General features: G+C 36.1%; 2 protein-coding genes across 8 annotated transcripts; both read left to right on the forward strand.

Annotated features, from left to right (window-relative positions):
• Window positions 1-427: 427 nt before the first annotated feature.
• LOC133520458 (uncharacterized) lies at window positions 428-10,055 on the forward strand. Of its 3 annotated transcripts, XM_061854888.1 has the most exons (11): window positions 428-931; window positions 1,842-2,068; window positions 2,158-2,487; window positions 2,625-2,771; window positions 2,895-3,005; window positions 6,919-7,047; window positions 7,684-7,797; window positions 8,250-8,375; window positions 8,727-8,823; window positions 9,412-9,601; window positions 9,931-10,055. In XM_061854888.1, exons 1-11 carry the CDS (start codon window positions 799-801, stop codon window positions 9,992-9,994), a joined length of 1,668 nt encoding a protein of 555 aa, XP_061710872.1. In that variant the 5' UTR covers window positions 428-798; the 3' UTR covers window positions 9,995-10,055. The 3 variants fall into 3 exon arrangements, with proteins under 3 accessions (XP_061710872.1, XP_061710873.1, XP_061710875.1); XM_061854889.1 differs by lacking the exon at window positions 7,684-7,797; XM_061854891.1 differs by lacking the exons at window positions 8,727-8,823; window positions 9,931-10,055 and having other exon boundaries at window positions 9,412-9,557.
• LOC133520456 (pyruvate kinase-like) lies at window positions 9,651-18,849 on the forward strand. Of its 5 annotated transcripts, XM_061854887.1 has the most exons (10): window positions 9,651-10,168; window positions 10,402-10,545; window positions 14,797-14,929; window positions 15,199-15,422; window positions 15,860-16,189; window positions 16,466-16,612; window positions 16,683-16,784; window positions 17,097-17,342; window positions 17,725-17,947; window positions 18,627-18,849. In XM_061854887.1, exons 3-10 carry the CDS (start codon window positions 14,806-14,808, stop codon window positions 18,800-18,802), a joined length of 1,572 nt encoding a protein of 523 aa, XP_061710871.1. In that variant the 5' UTR covers window positions 9,651-10,168; window positions 10,402-10,545; window positions 14,797-14,805; the 3' UTR covers window positions 18,803-18,849. The 5 variants fall into 5 exon arrangements, with proteins under 5 accessions (XP_061710871.1, XP_061710869.1, XP_061710867.1 ...); XM_061854885.1 differs by lacking the exons at window positions 9,651-10,168; window positions 10,402-10,545 and adding an exon at window positions 10,573-11,747; XM_061854883.1 differs by lacking the exons at window positions 9,651-10,168; window positions 10,402-10,545 and adding an exon at window positions 11,772-12,014.
• Window positions 18,850-26,197: the final 7,348 nt, after the last annotated feature.

Raw genomic sequence — 26,197 nt, forward strand, 5'->3', positions numbered from 1 at the left:
AACAATTGTTATAAAAGTTGAATGCAAGGATAAACAAAGAGATTCGTCTTATTTCCGGGCGAAAATAAATCTTGCAAGGAAAGGACGTCGCATACGCGGTAACTGAAAATCAACATAGCCGCCCCTTGTTTGTCCATTAGTTGCCACAGACTAAGCAAATATGAGAGAAATGCCGGCCAAAGATAAGCTAAGATACTGTGTTTTACTTTGAGCACCCCGCTTTTTGTTCGACAATACTAATAACTTATTTAGTTGCAAAAAAGTTAGTAGCGTTGCATTTGGTTTGAGCTTTTATCTTACTAGTCAATTGTGTGAGTGGAAAAGTAAATCGGATACCGGCAACTTTAAAAATCTGGGAAATGAGCATCAAAATGCAAATAAATATATTATCATAATCTGTCATGAATGATTTGATGATTACTATTTAACAACGGTGTACAGTCTTATTTTGCGTTTGACAGATATTTGATGTATGGTTTTGTATTTAAAATACAAAATACATGATTCTCTCATTACAAACAATAACATGCATTGTTTACAAAACTTTTTAGAATTGATTACATCTATTACATATTTTGACTTTTTAGGTTTGATTGTTTAATAAAAATGTGAACGCACTATAACACGAGTAACACCTGAAAATGACACATGTCAAGTTTTGTTACCAAAATACATTGGTTTTCGTTGAGTTTATTTTTAACATTTTACGACTATCGCTATTTCATAATTTTTATAAACGTATAGTATTTTACGTGATAATTATTTTATAATATAAACTAGTAAACAACTATTTCTAAAATGATTCATACAACACAAATCGGTCAAATGACTGCAGAATTGAAGAATATCGATTTTAGTACATTGACTGATAAGGACATTCTCGACGATAGATTATTCAAACGAAGACGCAGTGTTATCATGGCTACTTTAGGTAAGCCGTATTGGTACTGCCATAGATGTAGGATATATGAGTAGTTCCATGTAATTAATAAAGAATTCATTTATTCAACCTAGTTTTATAACAATATGTTCTATTTGATATCCTTAATTGAGTTAATACCTAATAGGAGGTATTACTGCAATGTTCTGCCGCCAGAGTCTAACACTAGCACCTATCCTTAATCATAGACTAACATATATATACTTAAACAGTTTTTTGACAAGGTTTCACAGATAATAAAATATGATATTGATACATTAAGGCGTTTTTTTTACAGAAGGCCTACCAAGAAACACGAAAATCTCAATTTCGTTATCTGCCTCTTTAACTCTTTATCGCTCGAATATGCAAGAGTAATAGAGAGGTTAGATAACGAAATTTCGATTTTCTTGATTTGCGGTAGACCCTCAGAATATGGTAGTGGCGCCCCCTGCGCAGAGTTTCGCGTAATATTCCTTATTAGCACGGCAAAATCTATAATAATGACATGTATAAAAAAAGTACCCAGTTTTATTTAGCTGTGGCAACATTTATTCAATTGTCACATGATAGTCACCCCGAAGAAAAAAGGGACATAGGTCTTCTTCGAGCTATCTCGCTTGGCAAGTTTTTTATATTCGTGACGGCGTATCTGGCTATCCAAGGGAAATGAAAGAGACGCCATCACGTATATTCGCCGAATCCCGATATGTGGCCCGTGTGGCCGCAGCATTATCAAGCGAAATTAAACTTTAATTAATGGAAACTCTTATCGTTCCTTTGGTATAAAATTTCCTTGGGTCATTGAATCATCGGTTATAGCGATAGCGGTAAGGCGTGCGTGCGTAGTTAATTGACAATTTGGACCTACCTACAGAAAAACATACATACACACATCGGTTAAAATTAAGACTTTTTCCAGCAAACAGTGTGGTCACAGCCGTAGACGTCCAGAAGCTGATGGAGGCCGGCTTAAATGTAGCTCGATTCAGGATGTCTCACCAGTCCACCAAGGACAACATCAAACTTCTAGGTAAAATTAAAACTGCCACCGCCAATTGCTGTCAGAAATACGGCGTGCTGAACTGGCCTCTTGCTACCTGTATTGATCTGAAGAACCGCACTGTTAAAACTGGCATTCTTGAACAGGTAAGATAAATATGAAGCACATTTTCACATTTCGTTACCTTTCAATAAAACATAACATAGGTATCATTTACGTAAGATCTTATTTTTAGGACGTACCATACATTATATTAAAAAAAGACATGGAAGTCCAGCTCACTTGTGATGTATCGTACATCAACAAATGCAACACAAGTAAAATTTTCGTTGATAATCCTAACCTTGCGAGTGAAGTGCCAGTTGGTATGGAGATAGCTATAGACGCGGATGAAATCGGTCTTGTATGTACTGAGATTGTGAATTCTAAGACCATTAAAACAGTGGTTGTCAAAACCGGCAGATTGAGAGACATATGCGGTGTTTGTTTCCGATGTTTGAAAACTACGAGACCTTTTGTTACGAAGAGAGACTCGGCTGTAATCAAATTTGTCGTGGAGAATCAGGTAAATAAACGTACGTTTGACGATAAACTATTATATTGAACCTTTGTCAAATCCAAAAATGTTAACAAGGGTACAAAGTAGGAATATATAAACCTTCCTTGAAACCAGTATAAGCCTATACATCCTTGATGTTGAAGGTGGATGCAATCATTCTTAACCACGTAGAGGACAAAGAAGGAATTAAGACAGTAAAGAAGTGTATCAGCAAGAAGATTCGGCGGCCCATCATCCTGTGCAGCATTAGCACAGAAAGGGCTATTGATAACCTAGATGAAATATTGAAAGTAAGTGCATTATTTATACAAATACTTACACAAATAGTGTGTTGTATAGTTTAGTATAAAATAAGGAATTATTTTCGACAGGATAGAACGTAATTATTATCAGCTATTAAAATATTTTTTTAGGAATCTGACGGCATCATATTGTTAAGAGAATTTCTACCGTATGAAATGAGCACTACATATAAATATAGATTGAACAGCATGCAGAAGTGGGTTGTAGCAAAATGTCAACAGGTAAAGAAGTCAATAACATAATAAATGTGTACCTACGCCAGTTAGATATAACTGATATAAGTATACATGAATACTCGAAAAAATCAGACTAATGATGCAGACCTATTATGTAGTTAAAGTTTGTTTTTTATTTAAATTATAAAACTGTCATCTCCAAACTTAGCACTCAATAATTTACAAATTGCATAAAAAGTAGGAAAGAACCGTTAATAAGTGGTTATTTTCTTATTAGATTTTGTTTTTTTAAACATGTGTACGTAATTGCAATAGTAATCTACCTATATTTAAAATCAGGATCTCCGTATCCACATTCTCAATACGGCTACAATCCGAAAAATTGTCCCCGTAGTCGTTCCCAGAAATAAGAAGCGACAACAACTACTTCGCGCATTTTCCGCTTCCCGACTACGATGGTCAACCTTACTTTGCGCTGACATAAAGTACAACAGTTCCATTTCGTTACCTAGTCAGTAAAGTTTAGAAGAAACGGGAGGCCGATTCTGTTTTAACAATTTGATAGGGGAGTGTATCTTATTTTGATACGACCTTGACTGAGCCGGTAAAGCTAATTGGATTTAAATTCATCACCCTCATCCGCTGTTACTCTATTAAAAGATAACGCTCCAGAGTGTTGTGGAGATTTTCATTTTGAACGTGTTTGTACCTCCGATGTAGTAAAGGCGTTTAATTCGGTTAATGTCAAAAAAACGAATGACCTCTGGGGAGTCTCTGTCCATGCTGTCAAATCCTTAGTAGAAATTATAGCGCCTGACTTAGTAATTATATTTAACAACAGTGTTGATTGCGGCGAGTTTCCTGATTTAATGAAACATAGTAAAATAACTCCTTTATTTAAATCGGGTAGCAACTCTGACCCCACTAACTTTAGACCGATATCTGTGCTACCAACGTTCAGTAAGATTTTTGAAAAATTAATTCTTTCTCAATTAGTACGACATTTTAACGTCAATAATTTAATGCATAATAAGCAGTTTGGTTTTACACGGGGTCGCTCGACAACCGATGCTGGTGTTGAGCTAATTAAGCATATCTTCGATGCCTGGGAGGAGTCACGAGATGCTATAGGTATCTTCTGTGATTTGTCTAAGGCCTTCGACTGCGTTTGTCATGAAACATTAATCAGGAAACTACACTATTATGGAGTTAGAGGAGCGGCACTGGATTTACTTAAGTCCTACTTAAATGGTAGAATACAAAGGGTCGATGTGAATGGACAGCGATCACCGGGGTCATTGGTCTCTATGGGTGTACCACAGGGGTCAATATTGGGACCTTTCCTGTTCCTTATCTACATAAATGACTTGCCATTCCTTGTAAAGACCCACCATGATATAGTATTGTTTGCAGATGACACTTCACTTATTTTCAAAGTCAAACGACAGCAACAAGCTTACAATGATGTAAACGATGCTATTTCAAAAGTAGTAAATTGGTTCAATGTTAATAATTTATTGTTAAATGAGAATAAGACTAAATGTATTAAGTTTGTCACTAGTAATGTAAGGCATGTAAAAACAAGTGTCATTGTGAAGGATGAGGAATTGGAATTAGTTGATAGTACAGTTTTTCTTGGTATAACTTTAGATTCTAAACTCCAGTGGGGTCCCCATATTGCTACTCTTTCGAATAGACTGAGTTCTGCAGCTTTTGCAGTAAGCAAAATCCGTCAGTTAACTGATGTAAAAACAGCTCGATTAGTATATTTTAGTTACTTCCATAGCATTATGTCATATGGTATTTTACTGTGGGGTGGTGCATCAGATATAAATACCATTTTTGTTCTGCAGAAGAGGGCTATTCGAGCAATATATAAAATGAACCATAGAGACTCACTGAGAGATAAATTTAAGGAAATTGACATCATGACAGTGCACTGTCAATACATTTATGAGAATATTCTGTATGTGCATAAAAATATTGCCGATTTTAAGAAAAATTGTGACATTCATAATATGAATACTAGAAATAAACATAAGTTCGCCGTGCCCTTCACTCGGCTCCATAAAATTAAAAAATCATTCATGGGTAATTGTGTGAGATTTTATAATAAACTTCCAAACCATATTACTGAGTTTCCAATTAATAAATTTAAGAATCATGTAAAGCGTAAACTTATTTCTAAAGCTTATTATACCACACAAGACTACATGAATGATAAAACAACGTGGGATTAATTGTGATTCGAAATGATTAATTATTTATTATATTTGAATAATGATGATGAAATGGATATTCCAATGCATGTATTTCCTTTGTTGTTTTTATTATATTGTTTGACATTTAGAATTTATTCTAGAAACAATCTAGAGTAGTATTTTTTATACATTTTTTTTTGTATGACTATATTTTGTGAAAGTTTTAGTATTAAATTTGATCTATGAATTATATTCATTAGTATTATATATGGAATAATATTTACAACATCAATAAATTGCTCTGATAATTAGATTAAGATAATTATATGTAATACTGTCTTACTATTCATAAGTGCTTGTTGCTAGGCCTACATGAATAAAGTATATTTGAATTGAATTGAATTGGTCGTCACGAAGTACAATCAGGAATCGTTTCATAAGTCATCTCGCACTTTTTAGTGCACGTAAGATGCCAGCTGAGTAGGCATAAGGTAGTGTAAGTGGGGTAAGGTAGATTGTTAAGACAGAATCAGCTTGCAAAGGTCAAACGTCTAATTTCACCAAAAAATTAGCGAGTTTGAAGTTTTTTTTTATATTGCGCTTTGGCGTCATTCCTGAAAAATCTCATTCCCTGGCCATACCTATTCGCAAATTCCCAGAAGATTCCGCTTTATTAGCATCTCACGTTTGGTGACTGTGTAAGCCATGCCAAGTTCCATCTAAACCAAAACTGCTAAGCGGAATCTCTTGGCAATTTGCAAATTGATATAGCCAGGAGAATGAGATTGTTGCGGAATGACCCTTTCGCGGTTGCATCTCAGGTCCGTTCGTTGTAGCCGAATATGTATTGCAATTGCAAAATATGTGGTAAGAAGTAAGAACTAGTTTTTCTTTTTTTAAATAATATTTGTACTGTTATATTTGTGGCAAACTGCCTCCCAATCCAGCGGAAAAAATAACCCTTGTTTTTAATACCTATGAGATCTGTTTGTTTAGCTTTTATCTGCTATTTATAAAACAAATTAGAATACTCAATGAAGTTTAAATGTTTACTTTAATTTGCATTGGGCATTCAACTTGAGACTACAATAGGTAGTTCGCAATAAACTCCTCTCCTCGAACTCTACTTGAATTAATTAACACTAGCTCGCGAATGATTTGATTATGACTGCTCCAAGTTCAAATGCAAATTTCCACGGCATTATAATTATGTAGTTGAAATAACACTATTGGTTATCTTTAGGGAGTTTCATTTAAGCAAGTTTTTGAATATTGTTTTTTTGAATCAACGTGGAAATTCTCTTAGTACCCACCATGGCTGTTAGGGGTTCAATTCAAAAACATCTGAGCATGCAAACTAAACGCTTAAGATAAGCGCCGTGTTTAAACAGAAAATAAAACCGAGTACACTATCTGAAATGATGACGTTTAATGTACAGTCAGCAAAAGTAGCGGATAAAATAACGCGCCAAAAGTATCTGATATTCTGGATAACTTTTCCAAATAAAGACAAATTTCTAAAATTCACGTTCAAAAGTATATCTTTTATAGTCTTAGTTGGTCAATATTAAATACATAATTTTTTGTTAAGCTGTTACAGAATGGTAGATACTTATGAAGCGTTATTTGATCCGCTACTTTTGATGCTGACTGTACCTTAATAGTTATCGTTCACCTGCAAGAACATATTATTCAAAACTAAAAAATACTGATGACTACTTTTACTCTACTTTTAGTCTACTTTTAACATTTTCCAGGCAGGCAAGCCAATATTTCTTTCAGGCGGCGTAATGCAAAGCGCCGTTCGCTACGGTGTGACCAAATGCAACGAGATCGCGGACGTCACCAACGCCATCCTGGACGGTGTGTCAGGGTTCATCCTTAAGGTGTGAGGTGTATTTTTTTACGAGATTATACGACTAACATTAAAAATTTTAGTTGGGTGACAATGCAATACGTATTATGGTACTCATAGTATTATGGATCTTATGATGGAGACCAGAGGTGGCAATAGGACCTCAGTGATAAAATAAAACAACGCTCATTGTGTTTAAGTTTGAGAATTGTCTCGATGAGTATTAGTTGACTATTTAAAGAAAAGTAGGTACAGTCAGCGATAAAAGCTTTTATCAAAAATGAAATTTTTGACTATAAGCTTATTTAGTTTTATATTATAATTATGTACATTTTAAGATTATTTATTTATTTATTTATTTAATACCTTAAGAGCCACTATAAAGTGGAGTTCAATAGAAATATCATATAATGTAAACAAACCAATTTACTATCATTACTTCATTATCTGAGTGATAAATGTCCTTTTAAAGGACAACCATAAATCCTTTATATCATTGTTGACTTTAATTTTTAATAATTATTTCAGTATAAACAACCTTCGTAACAATGTTAGGTTATATGTAAAATGCTAACAAAATCTGTCATATGTGTTTACATTATTTGCAATTTCTATTGAACTTTACATTATGCCTGCCTGATTTTTTTTAATTTCAATTTATTTCAAGGACTGCGAGAACATTGACAACACAATAGAATCGGTGAAGCTTCTGGACGATATTTGCCGCACTGTGGAACCGTATACTTGTACCAAAAATAGCTTTTGGAGACTTACTAACCAGGTTTATTATTCATTTATACTTTTATTGTATTACTCTGTCATTACAAGTATCAAAGTGTTCTTATCAAAATAATAATGTATAAATCAAATAACTCCAACTTGAGAAAAATATAAAAATATAAATGGCATACTTTGTTGGGTGGTAGTTTATTTTAAATTGGTGGCCAATGACCAACCTGATGGTTTTTCTCTTCAGAAAATTGTCGATCATACTTTCCAATAGGTAAAACTTTATATCGGGCTAGAATCACAATCCTTATCAAAATTTAAACAGAAAACACGATGGTCTCTGGTTGTTTTATTTTCTCTTTAACCTATCGCGAAGCAACATTCGTGACACGAATTTCGTGTATAGCAAAATAAAAAAGTGAGAAATATTTTACCTCATCCTCATAGGTCAAAGATAAAGTCCTTGCGAATGTCCCTGTGTCATTAATATTTCCTTGTCTTCAGTACTTGATGCCGGTGAACGCAGCAGAGGCGAGCGTGATGTCATGCGTAGCTTTAGCAAACCAGTCCAATGCTCAGGTCATCATTCTACCGACGGTGACAGGGCGCACAGCCAAGGCTCTATTTCAGGTCTTATTTTTCATCCATCACTACCGAACAGAAACTAATGGAAATAACCATCTGGTTATATAACTTTCAAGCCCTACCTTTGCCAACTTGCCAACTTCCTTATAACAACAAGGTGTTGTTTGACGCCACAAATATTGACAATGTCTTAGAAATCCAGGATATTTTCAAACGTTTATCAATACTCTGCCACAGTAATTGAAATATAGGATATACTGAACAACTTTTACTATCAGACCAACCCCAAACTTCAACAAATAAAATTAGTCAGTTAGATTCGATTGATTTCTTTTCAAAGTTATCTAAAAACATCCTAGGAAGCTAAACAGAAAAGACATTCCTCCTTTCGCGCAGATAAGACCGTGCTGTCTGGTCCTAGCGGTGTGCACTAACGTGAGAGTCACCAGGATGCTACAGATATACAAGTGCATGGTGCCACTGTTGTATTCGGGTAACCGATTTATCTTAATCTTAAGTGAAAAAATATCAAAAGAAAATAGAAGGGCGACTCTGGTTAGTTTTGGCCTTCCCCTAAGCGACAAACTAGAATTTTTAACATCATCTTTTCTATTCTTTGTCAAGAATCTTCCAGCTTTTCCTATCTTGCGCTAGCTCGTTGACTTTTTGATCCGATACCGTACTTTTTCTTGCACTTGATTAATTATTAATATATTTAGAGTAATTATTAACATTAAGTACCTACAATTTCCGTTATATAGTTACTTAATTGTAACTTGTAAAAGCTTGTTTGGTAAATTTTAACCAATTTCACAAAGACTGATGTTTGAAGAAAGAAAACTAATTTTGTTGATAGGATTCAATTTAAAGGACTTTTAGGGCTCATAGAACAAATCATGAATGTCGCTAAATCTTTAATATCTAGCAGTTCACGTGTAGATATAGGCCGATATTACATTAATTATATTGTTCATATGAAAGGTTCTACCACCGAGTTCTTTCGCAACGCCACTCGCAGGCCACGAAAGAGAGCCTGACTAAAAATAAGCAGATAGTCTTTAGCATCGTGATTCGTTTTTAGGAGAACCTTCGAAGAGGTTTTACCTAACGCTCACAGCACGCATAAACTTCGCCGTGGAGTACGCAGTAAAGCTGGACTGGCTGCACTACGGTGATACGTACGCGGTCCTCAAGCGGGCCACCGACGGTAGTTCGTACTGTGACATGGTCAGCATACTGACAGTGGGCATTTCGAATAAACCGATGGTTGAGTAAGTATCGGATTACAATATGTTTTAAGCAAGAGTGTGTTCATGCAATATACCGAAGTAACAACCGGCCTGCGTAATGGTCAGCATACTGAAGGCGGAAATCAACGGGTGGGTAAGTATATAGGTATCATAAACGTACACGCCTATGAGCGAGCGTGCATCCTCGGCAACCTTATTGTCCATCAATAACTCAATACAGCATACCTAGTAAACATGTATAAAGTAATTTCATAATTTCACACAGATAAGAACAATAGGGAAAAAAATACAATTATGAGTTAAAATGCGGAGGAATACTATTTTTGATACAATTTACTCTGTTTTTGCAGATGCGAAGTGGATGAAGAAATTGGAGAAGCTAAGGACGTCAGCGACCAAAAGCTAAATGAATAATAATGTCCAATAAAGCATACTAAAACTTGTAAAGTTAGTTAAATAAACGGTTTACCGAATACGTATGGCCCTTTTGAAGTGAATAAGTATCTAATAAAGACAGCCACGCGCATCTGACACCTCTGGGGTCGTGCGTGTCAATAGCCTGCGGTGATCCATAGGATCCGATTTTTGGTAGGTACAACCTTTGAAATTTATATGTATTTTCAAATAGAGACGTAAAGAACAATAAAACCAAAATACACATAGAACAGTAAACATAGAAGATGGTATATAAGTTTATATATAATTATAACGAATTCCTTTGCCGTGTCGCATATTTACCATGCTGCTAGATGATACTTAATATGTTTAACAATCCTTCTGCGTGTACCTAACCTTTACATATGTTTTATACCGCAAAAAAGTTATAACAAAGAAGTTATACTTTCATATCGGACGGACGAAGATTTTATGGATGGCACCCCCTTGGGAGCGCGGCTGTTTCCTTTAACAATTTGTGTTGAGCACCATGGAATCATATCCAATACCAATCGGCGTATTCGCATCAGGTAAACCAGTTATGTGATCGATCTCTCAGTTGTTAGTAAAAAAAAGTTTGAAACAAACACAGATTCAGTTCAAGCTAAGGGTGCGTGCGTGGAGGAGGAGGAGGAACCATAGAATCACTTGATTTACCTATTCTCGCTCAGCAAAACTCTAGTCGGCTGTTTTTTATTGTTTTTTTCTTGGCAAACATATCCCTCCCTCGGCCTACTTAACTCTGCTCGACTTGGCAAGCGACACAGTGCGGCACCATTAACGTCAAATCCCTATAAAAATGAAATTTTTGAGTGGCACCTCCACACTTTGTCTCTGAGACGCTAGCACAGCTGGACTCCGAATACCGCCAAAATAACAATATTAACTAACGTCCTTTGTAGCTTTGCTAATGCCTTCAAGATTGCCGTTATATTGGTTAGCTCGCATCTAGCGTTCGATTGCTGCTCGAAAAGCAATCGTAACAACAGCCCTGCATGACTCCAACCAACCGCGGGCCGTCAGGGAATACAATTGAAACTGAGATATTTCCTTAGACTTTTTCGAAATCAGACTGTATTTTCCCAAAAAGAAACGTATTAACCGACAAGATATATTCAGCGGGTTTTAAAAAGAAGCTTCCAATATATTTTGTGGCGATGAAAAATAGCAGTAATTTACGAAAACCTACAAGAGATGCAAGAGATTAGTGGAGAAGCATTGTCTCTTAGTTACACTTATTACCAGGCCGCATAGCCAACATGCAAGTCGCTTACGCTCCGTAGCGATCGAAATGCAGCTGTCACTGTCGCACTAATATGGAAGAGTGATAGAGATAAAGATAGTTTGTTTTCCAAGTAGGCATATTACAATGCGCTTATGAACGTCAAATAAAGCTACGCTTGCTCTAACCCTACAATTACATCTCTGACCCGAGAAAATTAGATTAGATTGACAGAGAGCTACAAAGTGTTTCCTTGTCGTAGCGATAGTGATTGTCACCTTGGCTAGGCTGCCAGTTGTGTGCTCGTTGTTCATTCTGTCCGCGTAGCCAACGTGCTGTGGCAAAAATAAACTAAAGTGCCAATCGTTAACGCTCTGTAGCGTAGCGTAATCATCTCTCTCTATAACTCGTCCATATCAGTGCGACAGTGACAGGTGCGTTTCGTTCGCTACGGAGTTAACGATTAGCACGTTGGCTACGCGGGATGAATCTGATCTATCTAATATAATGGTGATTGTAAAAGCTGAGTAGATGATCCTCATAAGCTCATAACCCGAGTAATAACAGCACTTAAATAGTATGTATGCATTGAGTGGTTCTAATAAGATAGTATGTACGCCAATGCTTGGATTTATTCCTCGAGTGGCAAATAGCAAAAATCTTGATTATGCGCAACACGAGTTCAAAGGAATTATATATGCAGAGCAAATACTATTAGTTGGAATGACATTACTAATCTTGATAGGACCTTCCAGAACCACACATCACTTGGCATGGGTATTTAAATTATTAGTTTCCTATATTTTTTTTATTTCATGGACAACCTTGAATCGTTCAAACTTAATTTAGAAATCAACGGTTACTTTTAAATAGGAGTGTACGATGTGTACGATACATTTCAAATATTGTCGTATTCGAATTTCAAAATATAAAGCTGAATTGCTTTCCCCAGCGTCCCATTTTCATCTCTCGCGAACGTCGTTTTGATCCCCCAATGGTTTTGCCACAAATAAGGCTTGTCTTTATTTATTTTGGCCTGTATTTATTTTTCTTGCGTTGTTACCGACAGCTGCTTTGCTGTCTTGAATGAAAAAGACGTATCTATCATGAGTTTATGGTGTGATTTCAGCGTTTCTGTTTGGAGATTTAGCTTTTGTTTATCGCCCCGCTTACCTGAAGACCGGGATTCTTTGGTACGCGCTAATTTACCATCGGCTTCTCTAAACAGAAATACGGTTTATCCGCTTAAACCGAAGGCCAACAAAGGCTTTTTCACGATTTTCGAAGTAACGAGTGTAGGTAAACGTTTTTTTTTCTTTTATTCATCTTTCTATCGAGTACTACTATAAATTATATACAGATAGGTATCTAAAACCATGAAACAATAAACTGTATTACCGCTATAGATAGTTAATATTTTAATATCTTTCGTTATTATCAATAATTTTAATCTCTACTATAATAATACTCGTAATGTTGATTGATAGTTAGAAAGTGGAAAAAAGTAAAACTATGTGATTATGTAGTCCAATAAATATACGGTTGCACAAAACATTAAAATATAATAGCCAGATTTTTTCAAACTTAATTCTAATCAGATAATACTTATATATTCAGATCTTACAAGCATTCCACATGGTAGTAGTAATAACAACTCCTATTTTTAATTAAAATTTTTGTTTGCCGGTATGTTACGATATTTTTGTTTATAATCGGTGAAAATTTATGTAAATCTACAAATGTTCGGCGCAGTTGATACATGTTTTATTTTTTTTAAACAAATGGTAATAATTATACTTATTACAGTTATTACTATAGTATTTTGTCAGATGCTTAATAAAAGATACCACAACAAGCTGTTTAGTTTTGCTTGTGCACAGGTATGTTATTTAAGCAAACTAAACGACCTAGATAAGATATTGGGCATTATGCCAACGATTATTAAATTTTACAGAAAAATACATTTGTGATATATGATTGGTAACAACTGATTACCTCAGTTTTACTTGGCTTGTTTAACAATACAGAATGCCTATATATAGACAGGATGCAATTTATAATATTCATAAATGGCCCATAAGGTAGTTGTGTCACACTGTTTGTTAAAGTAGATACCACAACAAGCTGTTTAGTTTTGCTTGTGTACAGGTATGTTATTTAAGCAAACTAAACGACCTAGAGAAGATATTGGGCATTATGCCAACGATTATTAAATTTTACAGAAAAAACCCATTTGTGATATATGAATAAATACTTATACCAGAAAGCGTTTAATGATATTTAATTTTTACACCTCTAACACAAACTTAGGTGTAATTAGGGTTGAAAGATAGTAGTAGCATATAATAGTTTACATAATATTTATATAAGTTGGTTTTTACTGAGATATGAATAACTTATTCGTACTTTAACTGGAAGTTAATACAAAGTTTATGTGTATCAACTATTGGTTAGACTGATAATGTTTGCGCTTAAAATGGATTATTATTTTCATGCAAATTTATCGGTATTTACGAATGTAGGATCGTAATATATGTATATTTTTTAGCTATACTTTTTGCTTAGCTATGGATTTAGTTGGACTACTACTCTGCACAAACTTTGCAGAAACAGAGTATGAGGGTACCACTCAGTCAAATTCCTACGAAAACATGACATTAATAGTGGTACTTTCGCTTTGTTACTCCGAAATCGTTGCAGAGGTAGTTTAAAAGGATTCTAACGTTTTCTGTTCTACATTCATCATCATCATCATCATATCAGCCTTTTATCGCCCACTGCTGAGCATAGGCCTCTCTTCTACATTATCATTATGTGGTTTTATGTTTGCCGAATGTACATGGGTTTGTTTCTATGTAGTTTATAGAAATACAGATATAACCTTATCACAAACTATCGCATTTTTTATTATTATTGTCAATTTGACATCGCTTGTCATAACACTAATGACATTAATTTCATGAGAATATACGAAAATACTATTATTATTTTTTGAAACTAATTTATTTTGTACCTTGTGTATAATATCATGGTGTGGCCTACAAATCATGACATTGCGTTGGGCGAAGTAAGTAAATAAACTATAATTGCATTATATGGAGTGAATCTTAAATGGGAATACTAAATTCATACATCTTCATTAAATTACTTATAGATTACAGGTTTTATGTATTTTTAGTCTTTAAACTTACTAAACAGGTTCCAGCTCCAGCTTAGTTAAGGTCGTGTGTTATACCTATATTGTTCGTCATTTATTGCGATTGTATCACTAGTTTGATGTTGCCGTTAAGTTGAGGTGAATTTTAGACCTTGGTACGATCGGCGAGAGGGGATCCAATCGCCATGGACAATTAGTGTTTACTCTTAAAGTGATTAATAGAGTACCATTCCCATTGCCTACTGTTTTTTTTAACGATCTAAGTAGAGGAGAAACATTGATTATGAAGAAGGTAGCATTAGGATCTGACCGGCTAGAATAACTTGTTTTCGCGCGCGCCTTCATGCGAGAACGCAAGTCATGCTAGCTGGTCCGACCTAAACCATTTCTTTCAAAATTTAGTATGACGCTATGGAGCTGCCTGGACAGCAGTTACCCTCGGCGAATGCAACTACACCGCTTGACCATTACCTAAACCTTGACATCAAGGCACCTCCTGGATGCCAGCGTCTCACTGGAATCATCGCCTCTATGGGTAACTAAATATCAACTGTCAACTTTGGCGAGTGATATTCTCGTTAAAGATTTAACCTTTCGAGACCCGGACAAATAGTATAGCGACATGCCGTTATTGGTTTTAGAAGCTGGCTACCCAGGGAGCCCACGGGTCTCGAAAGGTTAATATTTGAAACTTTAAAACCGATCCGGAAATCCAAAGACCATGCTATGTTGTTATGTCGGATTCAATTATATTATTTGCTGATAAGTTTGTTAGTTTTTTCGGTCATAATTATTGTTTTTCAGGTAGATCCACAACAGACGTAGAAGTCGTAGAACAAATGATAGCAGCCGGGATGAATATAGCCTTACTAAACTTTTCGTTTGGCAACGTCGAAGAACACATTGAAATGATCAAAACTTTGAGACAGGCTGCCAAGAACTACAGTGTCAAAATGGAGAAAATGTTTCCTCTCGCTATTGCTGGGCGTCTGACGGGTAAAAAAATTCGGACTGGACGGATAGCTGACGTAAGTTAAAATCGATTTATGATATTGATTGTGAGTACATATGAGTCTCCTGAAAACTGGAAGAAACGTAAAACCACCCAACTATTTATAGTTCAGCACCACAACTATGGTCTAGTCTAGTTCAAACCTCAATTAAATATCAATACCGAACTTCTTTTATGGGCTGTCTGAGTTTTTCTTCCTTTTGTGATAATAATTTGGCTCAGAACTTCGTCATTCAAATAATATTCGCACCAGATTAGAACTAGTTCATTTTTGACCATAGAAAGGAGCTTTTGGACTATATAGTTCATGTCATCCACGATGACGCGCAGATTCATCAAACCTTTACTAACATGACAATACGAGTCAAGGCACGGGTCTTCATGAATGACAATCTGTAGGTCGGTGGTTTTACGGAACTAAATTTAATTTCATACATCTTTTAAATATTTTAGAGTTATGGGGATACCGTTGACCTAAAAACTGGAGAAACAGTAAGACTAACATCAGACGAAACATATAAAGATAGATGTTCTACATACACCATCTTTGTTGACTTCATGTATTTAGCAGATCAAGTTAAGAAAGGGAACAACATCTTGTTGGACAATGAATCTATATCTTTGATAGTAGAAGTCATCTCCTCTACAACAATGACGTGTAAGATTGAAAGGGGTGGGCAGTTAGGTTCATATAAAGATGTGTTTATACCTAATGTACTGTTAGACATGCCAAATTTTTCTGAAAAAGACAGAATGGATATTGAATTGGCTAAATCCCATCAGGTAACTATATACAAATACTAGAAAAAATAAATTAGCATTCAATCTCATTAAGACCAAAACCTTTATTAGTTGGAACATTAGGAACATGTAGAGTTGAAACATATTAGGATCGATTATTGTTATTCTTCCTTTTACTTTTACTACCTTTAGCTCTAACCTCTCTTCCTTATGATGTTGAGTTATTTATGTATGTAGCTATATCAACTAATCATATTTTCGATAATTAGTACCTAAGTATTTGTTACTTTTACACTGAAACTGCTTATTACTTTCCAGCTCGATATTTTAATCGCTCCGTTTGTGAGCAGTGCCGACGCTATTAGAGAGTTAAAACAACTTTTGGGGGAAAAGGGTAAAAAAATTGCAATCATATCTCAAATTCAAACTATCCAAGGATACCATAATTTCGATGAAATACTCGATGTAAGTTACTTTATTTTTTGTCCTATCTTAAAGATAAATTACTACTTAACTAAACTTATGTACGTTACAGGCGACAAATGGAATAATGATTTCAAGACAAGAACTGGGATCAGACATTACTCCCAAAAAATTGATATTAGTTCAAAAAAACATGATTGCTCGCGCTAATAAGGTAACTTGTTAGTAGTAATTTAATATCCACTCAAATGAAGATAATTTTGCTAATTTTTAGCTAAACCTCTTGTTACATATAAGTCTTATATATTATATAACAGCTGCTGCGTGTAGGGTCTAGGAACCATATATGCGTGTATGGCTTGAGCCACTATTACCTGTCTATTTTCTACCGAGCTACTGTTTCCTCTTTGACCCTAACCCAGATGCTTTCTTTGATGCGTAGGCTACTTTTACAATCTTATGTTTAATGAACATGACTTTACTACCCTCAGTGAGCTAATAAAACATACAGTTATTTTGTTTCAAGGCTAATATCCCAGTAAGCATTAGCAGCCAACTTCTAAGCAGTATGAGATACCACTCGCAGCCGCTAAGGTCTGAGCTGCTGGACGTGTCGAACTGCGTGTTAGATGGAGCTGACGCCCTGGTACTAACTGCGGAAACGGCGGTTGGTCAATACCCGGTGGAGACCGTCGCTTGCCTAGCCAAGGCATGCAAGGAGGCTGAAGCCTGCGTGTGGACAAGGCAACTGTTCATGGATATGATTGATACGGTATGTTATGTGTAAAACAAAGATTCATTGTAAGATGATTTAAGTTTAAGACAAATTCACGCTTCAAATTTGACAGCTTATGTAACTGTGGTTATCAAATACTGACGCTTGCCAATCCAGTGACCACCACAATACATTATATCTATCACTTTCAGCGTCCTCTTTTTTCAACTGTGAAACTACACGTATTTTTTCTGAAAACTTTACAAACCTGATCTATTTTCAATAAACTCTTCGGTGTAGACATTTTGACTTTAAGCACAGTCACATAATTTTAATTGTTCTAATGCATATGTCAGTAAAGTGGCTCAGGGCCGAACTTCTAAGTAACATAAGTTGCGTACAGTTTTCTCTAAACACTTGTCACGTGTTCTATCTTCAGAGCCCGCTCCCCTGCAACAAATCGGTCGCCATCGGCCTTGCAGCGGTCTTAGCGGCGCACCGCACGCTCGCCGCAGGCATAGTCGTGGTCACGTCGACTGGACACTCCGCCCATATTGTGTCTCGTTTCAAACCTCGCTGCCCGATCGTCGCTCTCACTAGATACCCGATTATCGCCAGGCAGCTTCATATGTGGAGGGGCATCATACCGTTGGTATACGAAGGTAAGGTTTTGTCTGTATCCCAGTAAAAAGCGGCTGCTTGAGACTTTAGCTTCGTAGCAACTAATTTATATAAATATAGATAGATAGATAGATATAGCTATGCCATTTACGTTTAGTCAACGGAAGACTACATTTTCAGTTCAGTGTGGCAGCAATGATCATCAGATTGTAATTTACACCTGATAGGTATATGTCAGTGAGAGTTGGTAGGAATGGTAGGTAGGTACTTTATATATAAGTAGAAAAATATGAATCGGCTATAATTTGTAGGTATGGTTAGAAATTTAATCTTATGCATACTTAGACTCAGCAATAAACATACAACCCATATACTTATCTAAATCATACATGAGATACGATAACGATAAGTTCTGGTTTAGATAAGCTCTCATTTAGATATCGTTTGTATGTCGTATAATTGACGTTAGAAATATCGTAGATATGTAGATCTTATTGGGATCACAGCAGAATCAAAATAAACGTCAATTTTGACATGTCGTTTAGTTATCAATCTTTTAAATATCTTTCCAAGATCTTAAACGTGTCTTAATCATTCTTCGAATCGGGCCGACATTCTGTGGCTCACAACTATCCATCAGATGTAGCACACAATACTGACTAAACAGCTAGTTAGCTGTACTAGTTAGGGTACCAACTACTATCTATCAATATTTTCCAGACCAGCCTGACCCCGACTGGTTGGTGGACGTGAACCAGCGCGTGGCCTTCGCGTGCAAGTGGATGATGGAGCGCGCGTTCGTCAGAGTGGGGGACCCTCTGGTGCTGGTGACGGGCTGGCGCGAGGGCCAGGAGTTCGCAGAGACCATGCGGGTCGTGTATGCCAACGCTGATTGAACTGTTTTGTGGTAAATACAATGCAAAAGAGACACTACTTTATTGCACACTCGGAGTTTTTTTTTGCCAGGTACGTTATATAATGTCTGAGGCAAGCCGTCTCATCGACGTAATTAAAAAAACCGTATAAAATCAAAATAATTATTTTGATTCTTTACTTATTTTAACTTTATTGCATAAAAGAAAGCCTTAATTTACAAATGGCGAACTAAGGCATTTTCTACCAGTCAACCTAAGCGTCTATGAAATGGGGATCTACCTACAATCTACCTAAAGAAAGATATTTTAAAATATCGAGTGATTGTAAACATATACATGGTTACAATTACTCGATATTTTAATTCGGTTAAATCCTTCATGCTAACCTTTTGACGATATTTTTCTGCTTTTATTTTTGTAGCTACATGCATATAAAGCTGGGCAGGGACTTATATATTGTAAACTAAGAATCCTATCTGTCCCAGCATACATATCCCTATCCAACTGTGTCACAGAGTCTAAATTAATGGGATAGATCTCCGTGAAATCCCAAAACCACAATGCATTTGCACCGGGTTCGATCGCGTCACGCGGACGCCGTCAAAGAACGCCTGCGCTAGTCGCGCCAATTTGCGCCACTCTGAGGTGTCCGAATTGAATTTATGTAACCCAAGCTTTGGCGCTCATGGTCCTTGAGGGCTGCCAACAGTGCCAAATATAGGGCTGGTTCTTCTCCACAGATATACTACTACATTTATATACTAAGCAGGTGTCAAACAAGCGTATTATAACCCGCCTGATAGTAAACGGCCACAACTGGATACTCCGGTGAACAGTGTATCCTGGCAGTGATATAGCAGGAGAATTCATATCATCCGACTTAATATGATCTCACCTGAAAGTTGAACAAATTATTACCTAATAGTCTCAAATTGTATTTTATCATCAACATTAGCTGTTATACGCACTACTTCAGGTATTGTAAAGAGTATTGCCTGCCAATGTTATGCTACTTCACCTCGGCGAGTGAAAAGCATGACTGGCGTGAGGAACCTTATGATGAAGTCCTTGTTTTATTTTCCAATCGCGAATACAGTGTGTATAAAGTGTGATCCCAGAGAAACGGCCAATATTGGCACACGTAGCTTGTGGCCGATAGCCTTCGCTCTCGGCTTTGCTTGTGAATTCTCTTTGCGATCATGTTTTTTAAATTTTCAATTTGGAATATACAGCTCTTGCCCGCTTAAGCGATTGAACATTAAGGTTGATTGAAAGAGCAGAAAGAGCTTGCTTGCTGAAAATATATCGTCGTCGTTTTTGAGAATGGATGAGAGTATTAAAACTGCTTGAATATTTTAAAGAAACTTCTGTTTGCTAACTTTAAAAGGACAAAATCAGACAGAAAAGTCATGTATTTTATACCTATGGAACACCTAAGAACATCGAAAATCTCAACTATACTAAATGAATATTCCATAAGTAACGTTTATATAGCTTAAATTGCTTTATTCGTTGAGTCGCCTGGTCATAAATATGGCATTTCGCCTCTTTCACGTATTTTATTGGTTCAAATCTCAAAATATAAACTTTTCGGCTATCTACTATTAAAATCCTGGCCACGGCCAATAATGTAATAAAAATAAATGAAGGTTAACTTAACAGTCAACTTAGCAGTATATTTCACACTAAGCTTTCTAAAGTCGACTTCATAATTAGGCGGACTTGATTAAAAAGTCAATATGCTAGCTTTAAGTACATTCTTAATAAAAATATTGAGCGAGCGCGCGCTCGAAATGAAAAAAACTTGTCCACAAGCTTGCATACTAGTGGCGATAATACTCGTATATAAAACAAAAAATAAATATGCTAGAACATCATCCCACAACTAGACTAAGCCCCACAGTAAGCTCAATAAGGTTTGTCTTGTGGGTACTTAGACAACGATATATATAAGAACATTCATGACTCAGGAACAAAATAAATATGTTTGCTCATCAGTGATGAGTCATACACTAATAAATGCCCTTACCGGGGATTTGAACCCAGGACCATCAGCTTCATAGGCAGGGTCACTACCCACTAGGCCAGACCGGTCGTCATCATATATATATAAATAACTAATTCAAATTACATACTTTATGAGCTTTCAAGTGTGTGGCATTCAGCGGGCCACTTAGTTCGAGATGCAGCATGAGAAAACGCCCAAAAGACAGTAGATCAAAAAAACAAACACAAGGACATTAGATTCGGGCATCGCACGACCAGTCGCTGAGGGATAGCTCAGGAATAATCTATTCCCAGCAGTGTAGACAGCAGCAGTACACTATTGCATATAGTGAGATCGGATCAAATCCAGCATCGATGACGGCGCTCGTACCGCGCCGGTCGCAAATTGCCGTGTTCCTCCACTTTGACGGCGCGCTGTCCGGCGCGGGTAATTGCATCCGCTGCAGACGCTCCCGTTATCATTTACATGAAGGTGCTAGAGAGTAAGAAATTTTATGTGACCTTTACTAGATTCAATCGGGGCCAAAAATTAGGAAAACTAGTCATTTTGCTGCCCTTTGTTGTACCTATCTGTTGTAAATAATATGTAGTGCTGGAAGCACTAATATTATCTCTCGTCTCTCTCGAAAAATATTGGCATCCTAACTTGCAGAACAAGAAAACATTCTCTAAAACTTCTATCAAACACCTTTCGAATTAGATACCTTAAAGTTTTTAGAGACTAAAAGTATAATGCAATGACCCGATCAATATTATTAGGTTAGAGTAGTAGATAATAATGTGGTATATTACAAACACATTATAAACAATAGAACTTTCTTTGAGTACTAACTGTGTAGACGATTAGGTATGTATTGTTAAACTAAATACACCAATCATCATCAAATAAATGATTTAATACAATAAAAACAGACATAACTTAGGAAACTCCACTACGGCCGCCATTGCCGCCATACTCATCTGTCAGTCCTTACCGCGCTATAGTGATGTGACCATATCCAATACCGATTGTAGGCTGCACTCGAGAAAGCCTCATCATCGGTTATCAGTTTAAGTAAGCAAACAATCACAAATACCTATACATGTTAGGTACATATTTGCTCAAAGATACTAAAAACGTACATATTACTAAAATATAAGTAGAAAAGCATTGAAAAAGTAAATATTCCAACCTAGTTAAAATAATAAAGTTGGAAAATAGATATTGACATTTATCTAATGGAATACTAAGTACCTTACCCTTCGCCCATCTAATTTGTAAACTTTAGTCTTTATAATACAAACAAGAAAAAAGTTAGGCATTTGATTAAAATTCAGTGAAAGGGATCACCTTGAATTAGTAACAAAGTTTTTTACAATTTACATATTTATAACTTAACATTTCAGCAAAGGACAGGTGTTACAAAGTCAGTCTAAAGTTGACTTAAATACTAAAAACTTTATTAAGGTACTATTGGACTTGCCAATCTTTCATTTAGCTTAAAGCAAAGTGCGACAACAGTTGTGACTAAAGTTTGTCAAAGTCAGTCTCAGATAATACCTAGGTCTCTTTTACGGAGTAGGAGGTGCGAGGCGTAGCAACTGAGGCGGTGCCTGGCGGCTATGGGTTCAATTTGAATATTCGGCCCAAGACCGCACGGTCAATATCCTGCCACAGTCGTACAGTCGCCGTCATATATATCGCCGCGGCCAAGGTGATCGCAAATATCAACATGCACTATACCGCCTGCACAATAGAAGCGTATTCAAAATAAATACACAAATAAATGCTCTGACGGGGATTCGAAACCGGGACCTCCTGCTTCATAGGCAGGGCACTATACCGTCTAGGCTTTTGTCGACTAATTCATTTTTTCGACCTTGTCTATTTCATAGGCTAAAGCGTCAAATATGAACGCAAGCTTTTCTAGCAGCAGACAATTTTGTACTTAAATAAGTTTCTTACTATTTTATGTATTTATTTATTTAAACCTTTGTGAAACAAACAGGCAAAAACAACACACATAGTAAATCAGATTACACTATTTTGTGTAGATTTTAATTTTGATATACCTACATAGCTACCAATCGACATTATCATTCCACCGTTCGATTTTTGATATCGCTGACAAATAGAGACTAGAATATATACTCGTAAAACCACATGGGAAATTAGAATGTAAATTTCCATTCGCCACTCACGCGAACCTATATTCACGGATTCTTTGTTTTCATCGGAAATTTAAGGATGCGAAGTCTCAAAGGACGTTCACCTGCCAGCGAAATATGGCACGGAAAAAAGAAAAAATCCCGTGTTCAAATTGAGAACAACATTCAATATAGGTACTCGTACTTGAAGCGCATCCACGCTATTTTTGACGGCTAGAAAAGGCAAAAAGTTAAAAACTAAAAAGCGTTTGTATATTTATTGGTAGACTTGCACGCGTTAATTTATCTTTTATTACTATCTTGAGCTACACAAAAAACACAAAACTTGTTTGCTATCAAGCAAAGATTACTGGAACATTTCGGGATATTTCTCGTATCTGCTAAGTACTACTTAACTAAAATAACTACATATTAATTTTTTTTTAAATCCCTGCGCTAATCATAAGGTTTTAATCCACTTTATGCCAAAACTGCCTTATTTTTACACCGCAAACTGCTCGATTTTTTCAAACATATCTAAGAACTACCGCAAGTGAACTCACTTTCAGGTCAACAAAACCGGTTTGTATCCAGTCCATCCATTTGAGAGCTCCGATGCCAGTCAGACACATAGACAAACATTGGCATCAAATGGATAACACCCCTCTTTTTGCATCGGGGGTAGTGAACCTACTGATGTGCCAAATAAAAAAATTCCGAATGCCTTTCCTACATGGGAATAGAGTCAGACCAAGATAAGTTGGCAGGGATTTTGACAGCCCAGACAATGCAAGTGTTATTTTAAACGTCAAACTTCTACGAAATTATGACGTTTATTTAACACTTGCACAGGCTGGGCTATCAAAATCGTTGCCGATTTAGCTTGGTCTGACTCTATGTCGGAAAGTCATAATTTTGTATTTGGAACAATACTATCCATTTCCAAAATGAGGACTTCCCTTATTTCTTTGCCTTGCCGAAAATTTTCCAAAACTGAACACTTTTGGCTTCTGCATGTCACAGATCTGTAGTAGGTTAGGTTTACATTAGATGAAAAAAAGAATTTATGGGTACTTACTGGCATTGTATAACAAAGAGACAACAACCAACATTGAAGGAAACAGTGTTAAATGTTTGGTAGTTAGAGACTTTATTTCATTAAAATAGCTCTAAAATACCTATTAAAGTCAGATAGATAGGGGACTTATGATTTAGCGCTGAGTTTGCGTGGTCCCGAGTAAACAGAACTTTAATGAAGATAACAATATGGATACTAATATGCTTTAAGAAATTATTGAATTTCATGTTGTGTATATTTTTTTTATTTACATACGTACAAAATGTTCCAATATGTACGTTGAGCAGAGCCTACAATGTTTACGGTGATCAAAATTGTTTTTAAGGCACTGCGCCCCAGTACCGCAGTCCTAAGACCACTGCCCTAATGAACCCATCTACTTCAACTTTTTCAGTCCTCTCAAAGACCACGGCCGCAAAAAATACCCAATTAGCTCCACAAACGTTCTTACTAATTAACTTGATCAAGTTTCTTTATTCAGAACCTTTACATTCGCCTCGCGTGTCTGCCTCTGTGGCCTTAAACAAGCAGAACGTTTGAAATAATTTAACCCGACTACGGTTTTTTGTAAAAATACTTCTTTTATTGTAAGGCCCTGTGGTGAAAAATAAACATAGTTTATTTTGCTCGGTGCAAGAGAAACAGAGGGCGGGCAGGGCATAAGAAACACAGGTCATGAATATTCCCTACGAGTGTTTCTCTTGTCCCCGTGTGTCTCTTTACTGCATCTAACCGTATGTCAAAATATCTCATGTCACCCGCATCGTAAAAAGAAATCAATCGACATGTTATTCACCAAAATCGGCTCAGAAGCTACGATGATATGTACTGTGGACCACATGACGCACACGGCACAAACATACCCACAAACCTATGCCCTACTCATAAACCTAGCCTGCCAAAATCTTGCCCTTTCCAGTAGACGGGTAGCTACAAATAAAAACTAGCAGTATTTAGCAGTTATTAATGAAGAAGTTTGGATTGCTAAACAGTTTATTTATTTATTTCCTTTTAGTACATTTTTAACTTTACAGTATATAATTCGTAAGAGTAGGAAATGATTCCTCCGTACTAGTAAGAACTGTATGACGGCAGGATGCACCACCTCTCCCAGAACACACTTAATCTATCTAAGTCTAGACGACACAATATACACAGTCAGTATCTCCGCAGCACTAGTTATATATATTTATATAAAGATAAAGAGAATATAGTATATATACATATACAGGTTGCAAATTCAACAAATGGTATGGGAAATTCAAATAAGTGTTTATATATGCGCGCGCGCGTGTGCGTGTGCGTGTGTGTGTGTGTGTGTGTGTGTGTGTGTGTGTGTGCTTGTATGTAGTTGTCATCATATCATGTGAGATTCTAAATACCACGAGAAGCATGTATGGATGGATTTGTATATATGTAAGGCCAACGTATATAAGAAAATTATGCAATAATTTTTTGGGTTAGGTTAACATTTTTAGACAGTAGTTTTTAAAAGTTTTTCGGTCTCATCATAATCATATAATTTCAAAAAAGATGTAACTTCCGCTTTACACCGATTCACTGTAAGCTGGGTTAAATTAATACTTGTGGAGATCTTGTTGTACAGAAATGGACCAAGGAAAAAAGCAAAGTCATGGGCAAAACTAGTTCTACTCGGTGGATTGATAAAAATTCGGTTTCTTCTTCTCTCAGAAACTCTTGAATATGGCGCTTTCTTGTGTTGTTTTAAGATGGTTGCTTTTATAAATAACTGTCTTACTGATAGAACGTTAAATTCTTTATATAAAGCGGTTGTTGAGTATCTGAAGTTTTTGAATGTAGCTACCTTAATAACTGCTCTTTGAGCTCGTTCTATTGCAATCATGTGAGACTTTTTGGCACCTCCCCAAACTTCAATGCCGTATGATATGATGGACTGGCAGAGTGCAAAATATACATTCTTGACAATACCAGGATCTCTTAAATGTCTAATGTTTTTAAATATATACATTAGTTTCCTAACTCGAGAGCATAAGGAATTAATGTGGTAGTTCCATTTTAAATTTTGATCTATATTTACACCAAGATATTTTACGACATTAGTTGATTCAAGTGTGTAGCAGTTGCAGGGAGCTGTGTAAGTGTCCGGACAAGTGTGTGCTTGAATACAAAAATTAGAAGGTTGCATGGAGTTCTTTATGCTAAACGTAACATATTTTGTTTTG

This window comes from Cydia pomonella, chromosome 8 (assembly GCF_033807575.1).
Source record: "Cydia pomonella isolate Wapato2018A chromosome 8, ilCydPomo1, whole genome shotgun sequence".
NCBI lineage: Eukaryota > Metazoa > Arthropoda > Insecta > Lepidoptera > Tortricidae > Cydia > Cydia pomonella.